The 8,575-nt window shown below is 41.0% G+C and overlaps 1 protein-coding gene across 1 annotated transcript; it reads right to left on the bottom strand.

The window, feature by feature from the left end:
* Nucleotides 1–1,097: 1,097 nt before the first annotated feature.
* Nucleotides 1,098–7,737, bottom strand: KCNJ8 (potassium inwardly rectifying channel subfamily J member 8). The gene is made up of 3 exons (XM_024575861.4): nucleotides 7,398–7,737; nucleotides 6,081–6,524; nucleotides 1,098–2,170 (listed from the first exon to the last, which is right to left on the bottom strand). The coding sequence occupies exons 2-3, from the start codon at nucleotides 6,452–6,454 to the stop codon at nucleotides 1,270–1,272; spliced, it is 1,275 nt and encodes a 424-aa protein (XP_024431629.1). The 5' UTR covers nucleotides 6,455–6,524; nucleotides 7,398–7,737; the 3' UTR covers nucleotides 1,098–1,269.
* Nucleotides 7,738–8,575: the final 838 nt, after the last annotated feature.

Here is an 8,575-nt window from a genome sequence, read left to right as displayed (position 1 = left end):
GAAAAATAAGGATAAAGAATAAACCAATAGTTTATAAGTCTAGAACTTTTCTCTGTGACTTTACCCCTCCCTTGAAGACTCAGGAGCTAAGGCTGATAAAATCCAGGTTTGATAGAAAACCTCACCTTGACTATTGAGATAACACTTAGTCTCTATATTGCAGGCCTGAATTCAGATATTACTGGGGAGGAGGTATAGTTTTAAGATGGGAGGTGGGAGTCAAAGAGAAAAAGTTATAGGACTTCTATGACACATCCGGCTGAGACAGAAAAACCTAGAGAACATTTTAAAACTTGAAATGAAATCAACATTGAGCAAAAGGTATAGTTTTTCTTGGAACAACAAATCTCAAAGAGAGGAACCTTCAGAGAGAGGATCTCAGAGATGTTATTGCTGTATGATATCTGTTTCACATGCCTCTAAAAATGTTGTCTTTTTCCTTGAGATTTAACCAGGAATAATCTTGTGAAAGAGGAATCACAAAACCACAGTGAATACAAAGAAAATATTTTAATAAAATAGTCAATGCAGTATTTCCCTGTGGGGGCTCTTAAGGAGAAGTGAGAAGGTAAAGGAAATAACTGTTGTTGGGAATCCAGTCCTAAAATGAGACAGGAATGGTGTAGCTTTTCTCCTATGCTTTATTCTCAGTTCTGCCAACAGGCTGCCCTGAGGGGGTGCAGGACACCTCCGGAGGTCATGGTGAAGGGCCCTGTGAATGAACGGAATCTGCCCAGAAGCAGGTAGAGCTAAGCAGTTTTTGCCTCGTGCTTTTTACCAGATGCAGTATTGTGGAAAAGGAAAAGGCAACATATGGGTTGATATACAAAAGGTGTTAATACAATTTTGTTTTTCCCCCTCCTATTCTATTTGTATTTCCAGAGCGAACAACAGAAACAGAGACATCTGTGGTTTAATCCCCTGAACATTTCAAACAGAATCATTCCTTAACCGTCTTTGTATTCAAGGTCCATTACTATTAATGTAAGTGTTTCAAATGGAGAGAAATGAGAGCTTACTATTTTCTATACGTAACCAACTTATCACTGGCAATACTGCACGTATGAAACAAGTGTGAGCCATGAATCCTCCACCCTGTGTGTTACTGGTTTATTGATAAGGAAAGTGCTGCTGTTTGATATGATTAACATTTAGTGCAGTAAGATGTAGGAGGACAAATTACTGTGGTCCAGCTCTGGTACAGTCTAACAGTGTCCTGTGTAAAGTATCGACAGTTGATGCAAAGACTTTCGTGGGGTTGTCTTGCTGTCATGATTCTGATGTGTTTTGATTTCCTTCTGGAGTCATAAACTGCACCTTTGGAACGATGAGGGACGAGTTGTTCCTTCGGATAGAGTTGTTCCTCCTCATGGAATTATTTCTTCTCATGGAATTGCGCTTCCTCAGAGAATTCTGGTGGGACAGTTCACTCTTCTGGAGGGTCTGAATAAGGATGGAAGGCTTCTCATCCAGCTCTCGGGCACTGCACCTCGGAGCTGCTACTTTAACCGTGTTGCCAAACTTGGAGTAATCCACAGAATACACTCCTTCCTCCTCTGTTACAATAGACACAAAGCGATGGCCCCATTGGATCTCCTCGGCGATGTAGGAGGTTCTCGCTTGTGTGGTAATGCCGGTGGTTTCGACCACTCCTTCCAGAATCACTATGACCTCCAGGTCTTGGTTGGCGAGGTCAGTAGCTGAGATATCATACAAGGGGCTACGCTTGTCAATCACGTGGCAGATGATCAAAGGGGCCACTAGAAAAATGTTGTTACTCTCAATCGGGTTATCAACAGGAATGTCCAGTTGGTGAATAGGCACTACCTCCCCTTCAGGCGTAGTGGTTTTCTTGACCACCTGGATGCGCACCGAGGCGCTAATGATCATGCTTTTCCTCAAGTCCCCCACGCGGAACATGAAGCACAGCTTGCCATTTCGGACAGCAATCACAGCGTGGCGACTGAAAATCAAAGTTTCTGCCCTCCTGTGAGCCTGAGCTGTTTTCATGAAGATGCAGCCCAACATGACGGCATTGATGATCAAACCCACGATGTTCTGAAGAATCAGAACTGTGATGGCCAGAGGGCATTCCTCCGTCATCATTCTCCCTCCAAATCCAATCGTCACTTGAACCTCAATGGAGAAGAGAAAAGCAGAGGTAAAAGACCTGCAAGGAATAATATCAGAAAACAATACCATCAGATCAAATTTTGAATGATGGAATAACTTGCCAAGCTAATTTTCTTTCAATATCAAAAGCATTATTTTTTTCTAGGGTGAAACATCCAAACTGAGTTTGTCATTTTCTTCAGCCAAAGGCTATCGCACGCCTTTGGGAAGACTAGCCAACGGGTCAAACGCCCAATTCTAAACACAAGCACTTGGGTTCTGTCTCTTTCCTGCGTGCATCTACCTCCAGACTTCTAGGATACAATACCAGTAACGTTTTCCAGGTCATGTAATAATGGGCCGATTTGTGTGAAAACTTTAAAATAGTAAATGTACATATTTATGTCTGTAGCAATTTTACTTAGCAAATTAATTTACTTTTGCAAAGACATAGTTTGTGAACATTTCTACCAGGTAGACGTTTATTATTTATTGCATCTCTGTGTATAAATGACTTAAGTCATGTGGAAGGTACTGAATAACACATGTACTTATTAATCACAAACTTCAACTCCTATTCATTAGCTATCACTTATTGTGTTCCTCGTATAGAGAAAGCACGGTGCTAAAAAATAGTACAAAACACTAGTATTTTAATAAAAAAAGAATGCTTTGCCATTTGGAAAGAAAAAAATGTTTTCTTACTGATTGTTTTATTTTGTTCTCTAGCTGATCTAGACACTGCTGAAGCTATTAAAGGAAGAATTCGAAGCAGAGATGACTGAATGACTGTATCAAGATCACATAATTAATAAGAACTTGAATGCTCTCAATTCTGGCCTAATGCTCTGAGAGGGGCAAAGGGACAAAGCCAACAGGTGTCAAGATTGTCTTGGGAAACTTTTGCAAATTGCATTATTTCTTCTATAGCTCTGTGAATTAAACACTGATTTGGTAGGTTCAAGGCGGACCTAGGTAAGACTTTTGACAAGCTCTCAGATGAATCTTATTTATCCCCCTGGCTGAGAATCACTGGATTTGATTATTCTTCTCATTAATTTATTCACTTGGCCACATCCACTGTGGCCATGGCTTCTTAATAGAAACAACATTAGCCCTGTGTTTTCCCCCAACTCCAATTTCAAACTTCTCTAATTTTATAGAAGATAAGCCATACATAGGCCACCTGTTCAAATATATTTATTACTGCCACACACAAAGAGTAAGCACATTATTTAAACATTTGAATACTGAGTATACACTGCACTTTGGTGGGACACCATGAGAAGGGAGCAAGCATACAGATGATTTTGATGAGCTTTTAAGTGGAAAGTGCAAATTGCCTTTTTCATAGAAAACCACAGTAGTTACTTTTCACTGTAACTACAAAATATGTTATATGATCCAAGGGCCTGGCGTCCATAAGAATGGACCCAGAAGAGGGTCATGGACACATTGTTGATTTCTGATAATATATACACACTTCAGGGAGCAGTCTAATGCTGACTATCATTAAATGTATGGTTGTAATGGTTTGAGAGGCATGGGCCTTATTATGATACTGTTTATTTTATGAAATAATTTAATTCTAAACATTATATATTGCAAGACCCAGCCTTTAATGGACACCTGTCCATTAAACCTCAAGAGATGAAAGTGTTTAGCTGCTTGTTTGTTCTCCTCCAGAGGAAGTTAGGCTGAGTAATAGAGGAAATATGTTGATTTATTTTCTGACTCACGTTAGGGTTATCCCACATGAAAGGGAAAGTGAGCCATTCTAAAACAAAAGTGGTGAAATGTTATTTGGATGTACTGGTGAGTATGCATCACAATAAGTTGTTTCCAATTATGATGATATGGTGAGACAATGGACTTATGAAAGAAAGGAAGTGCAAGGAATTATAAATGTTATTAGTCATCCTTTTAAACCCCCTTTGGGAGAGAATAGAAATGTTTGTTGCTATATTTTGAGTAAAAAATTTTTATTACATATGCTTTATTATGCTTAAACTGTATGTGCAGATTAAGGTACAAATAGGGTCATAACATTACAATAAAACCTGTAAGGTTTAACCTTAAAGATGTCAATTTTTTTTTAGATAAAAAGGGCAAGTTAAAATGCTAAGATTGTTATGCTGATAAAATCAACCCTGTCTCATTGTATTGTTGACATCATTTCTCCTGCTAAACTCAATGTTCACACCAGCAGGAATGCATTGGGGGCATAACCGTGCTTCAGAACACGTCTTGCGAAAAATGATACCTGGCAGTAAAACAGCTTTTAATAGCCAGTGCATTCTATAAAGTTCTTTTAAAAATCATTGAAAAGGTATCACTTTTGATGATATATCTTTAATAAATTGCTTAATGACTTGTTTTTTATAGGAAAAGCCAACATATTTATGTTTAAATAAAATCTGTCATTTATTTTCAAAGTTTATAATTTTAATTTCTTTTATCTTTGTATGAGTGTCTACTGCATATTTATTAAAAGCGTATCTTAATGTGAAAATGGGTCACCAATATAAGTGCCAAAAATTTCCTTAAGAGAAATATAGATAATGATATTTGACCTACAAATAACTGTTAAACATAGTGTTTTCACTGTTCCCTTTATATCTGATGCACTGATGATTTACTATATTTTTCACCTTTATTTTCTTTGAGACAAAAGTTTGTGGACAAGTTTAAGACAAAAAACTAGCTACTTGATGGTAAGGGCAATAGATCAATTACATATAGTTTTCTTTACTCAAAACCTAAGTTGTAATCTTCAGCACACCAGCTATATACACAAGTGCCCCCTTGGCAAGCTGGCATTGCAGACACTTAGGGAATGGAAGGATGGACAAGTTCACAGTCCGGGTTTCTGCTTCTCGCAGAAGGGTGTTCATTTCATAAAATCAGGAGAGGTCTCATTTTCTGCAGTTTCCGGGCAGAATTGTGCTTGGTCAAGTTGCTCTGCTTTATGCATTATGTGAATTTGAAATATCATTCATAAAATGTCCTGGAAAAGTTTCTAGTACTATTACTATTTTTTGCTTCAGTTTTGAAATTGATATAAATGATCTCTTTTCATCTTCCAACAAAAAGTTAAGAGACAAATCACTCCAACTAAATGTTGTTAGGCCATGTGAAAACCTGAGAGGAGTTACTGAAATCAAGTTTACTGTACTTACCTTTGAAACACAAGAGAAAGAAACAAAAGTTAGGCAACCTAAAAAGTGTCTTCTTTTCTAGGGTCTTCATAGTCTAGTAAAACTTTTGAAGAAAACCACAATGTGACGTGGCTTCTACACAATCTCTTCCATGGAAAATTTGAATTAATTGTCATTAAAAATTAATTTTTTGTAGTTCTGAATCTTAGCACAACTTTTAATTTTGAAATCCAATGCAAGCAATCAGCCATTTAATTAAGAGAGGCTTATATTTATTTTTTTCATTTAATGGATTTTAAATCTAGGATGCCTTTCCACTAGTGTTTTCCCATTTTTCTCATTATTCCTGAAAATGCCATGGGTAAGAGAAGTCATGAAAAAATACTACTAGTGTTTGCACAATATTTTTTGCTGATCAGAGATATTTACTTGTGAACACTGGAACTATGGACAGCAGCTTTTTCATACTGAAAACTAAATGCATGTATGTATGTATGTATGTATGTATTTATTTTGAGTAAGGCGGTCTGTGGAATCCTTCAAGTCACAACCATTTTTTAATAACTGGAATAGTATTTCCAAGGCTAAACCAAGGAATTGAAGCTTCACATTTTCAGAGATGCCTCATTCATACAGCTGCATTAAAAAGATTTTTTAATATGTTAGATTAGCTTTTTTGCCTTTTTGTTTCTGAAGGTACTAAAGCAAACCCTTTAGTTCACTTTCAACAAAATGGAGTGATAAGAGAGCAGTTTAATATTTGTTTTTCTATACAGTTTTCCACCCGTGTTCACCCCACTGCGGTCTTACCTGACATTAGTGACACACACGGTGGACTCCAAACCACTTTTCTCCATTCCACTTTTCTCCATGTACGCATAGATGTCTCCGTGGGCAAAGGCCACCAGCCACCACATGATGGCGAAGAGTAGCCAGCTGCAGAGGAACGACATGGTAAAGATGACCAGCGTGTGGCGCCACTTCAGGTCCACCAAGGTAGTGAAGATGTCCTGCAGGAATCGGCCTTGCTCTCGGATGTTCTTGTGCGCCAGATTGCAGGCCCCGCTCTTGGCGATGAAGCGGGCCTTATGGAGGCGGTCTCGGATGCGCGGCTTGCGCAGGTTCTCCGCCGCGATGCGCGCCAGCACATACTCCTCCGGGATAATGCTCTTTCTGGCCAGCATCGTCCCGTCACCATAGCCAGCCTATCCACCTGTCTCGGACCTGCTTCTCCTTCTCTGGAGACTCGTCCTCCTGCACGAGGGAAACGATGATTAAAAACCCCCTCCCTCCCCCATTTCCTCACCTCTTTCGTCCTTGCATTTAGAACTTTATCTATACATTCGAGGTGACATGCAAAGCTAAAGGTAGGGTTTTACTAATCTAAACACGAAGGTAGTTTGTGTTTCAGTTCTGGGATCTCAGAAATTTAGTTGGTCTGACCCAGAACTGTTTCAATTCTCCTTATCATTTTGAACACATTTGGATATAGCCTTAGTTAAGCAAAACTAGGAGGCTTCCTGTAAACAGCAGGCTCAGTGACAATTCCCCCAGATTAACCGCATCAGTAGAAGGGTGCGAGCACACAAGCACGTGGCGGTGTCTAAAACGAAAACTGAGGCCAGCTGGACATCGCGATCAACCTACTGAAGTGTCTATCTACATGATACAGCGACGTAAAAAGAAAATAGGGGAAATTCTTCCTTATTTTTAGAAGTAGGCAAGGAAATAGGCAAGGAAAAGGCCATTGCCTCTGGCGCAGTATAAACAACGTTTAGTGTAATTCGACGAAATAGTAAGCGATGGGCTATGTAACGTGAAAATTATTAAGAAGTATTTTAAATTGGAAAGAAGCATGAGCTGCATTTAAAAATGCTTCCCATTGGAACTCATATTATAAATTGCAAACTTCTTTGCAACGAAGGAATCAAACATACAAGCTGCAGGGAAAACCCGGAAAATAGTTTGAGGGTTGGGGATAGAGTTAAAAGAGTGTGTCCCGAAAAGAGTGTGTCCCGAAAATTCCAGCCAGCACTGCAAACCGCTGCTGTGTTTTGCATTTTAAATCATTTGCGGGGACGCGGACAGCCTCCCCCTCCGCTCCCGAGGAGGAGCGTTGAAACTTACAGACTCGGGGCAGCGGGTGCGGTGGCTGCACCTCCCGGCAAACGCTTGCGGACCGTGGGCAGGTCGCTCGCGCTCCCATCCCTGCGCTTGGGAGCCGGGATCGCAAATGCCGGAGGGACCGATCCCGGAGCCGCGTGTCCTAGGAAGAAGAGTGAAATAATAAAAGGTGCAATTGAGTCTGAACGCGGAAAGGGCTGGTGGAAGGGGGATGGGTGTAGCTCTTCCCCTCCCCCTGCTCAGCTCTGCTCCCTCGGCCTCTGGAGGGGGCGGAGGCGGGGCTGAGGGGAGTGGCACTTGGGGGTGATGCTCCACAAATCAGCCTCCCAGCGCGGGCTTTGACGCACGCCAGACCCCTGAGGCCCGGGAGGTGGCCGAGTGGGGTCTGGGGAAGAGGAGGGGCGGTCGGGACGTGGTGGGGCGAGTCCAAAGGAGGTAGGGAGCCGGCCAGAGGGAAGGGCCGAGGGGGATGGGCGGGACCTGAAGAACCAGCTCCTTTTCCAGTAGCTGTGACCCCCTGCCGCCAGCGTGACACGCTCGTCTTTAAAAGGCTCCCTGCCCAGGGGAGAGAATTTTATGAGTCTAAGTTCACTGACGTAAAGAAAAAACCAAAACAAAACACTGTAACCTCGATAAATAACCGGACTACTTAAGGTTGAATAAAACTAGATATAGAGAAATGAAAAATATAGTTTGAGGCTTTCAAGCTGTGTCCGTACACATTTAATTATATTACATTTCCGCCTAGTAAGGATGATACAGGTGGACGATGGTCTGAAAACCATCATAACGAACGATTTCAGCCCCAGCCAGATCATCTAGTTCACAGGAAATTACACACACACACATACACACACACACACACACACCAAGTGGAAGAAAGGGGGAAAAAAGAATACTTGAAGTGTCTTCCAATGAAAATTTTACCCCAAACAGGGACTGCTGTCAAAAATTTAGAACTCCACAGGTCCCTTTTCGGCACGTGGTTGCTTTCTGAAACGTTGCAGCTTCTGCATGTTGTCTAGATGGTTGGAATGATTAAACAGAACAACTGCTCAGGAGAAACGTTATACAGTAAATACCTTTCTAGAGCTTCTTGGAAAAGAACCAGCGAAGACAAATGGCTTCCTCCGCAGGTCAAGCCTCCTGGTTTGGCACTTGTCTTAATGGAAACTTTAATT

The sequence above is a fragment of the Desmodus rotundus genome, chromosome 3 (assembly GCF_022682495.2).
Source record: "Desmodus rotundus isolate HL8 chromosome 3, HLdesRot8A.1, whole genome shotgun sequence".
NCBI lineage: Eukaryota > Metazoa > Chordata > Mammalia > Chiroptera > Phyllostomidae > Desmodus > Desmodus rotundus.
Note: the sequence above shows the minus strand (reverse complement) of the source record. Positions and strands in the feature narration are given on the sequence as shown.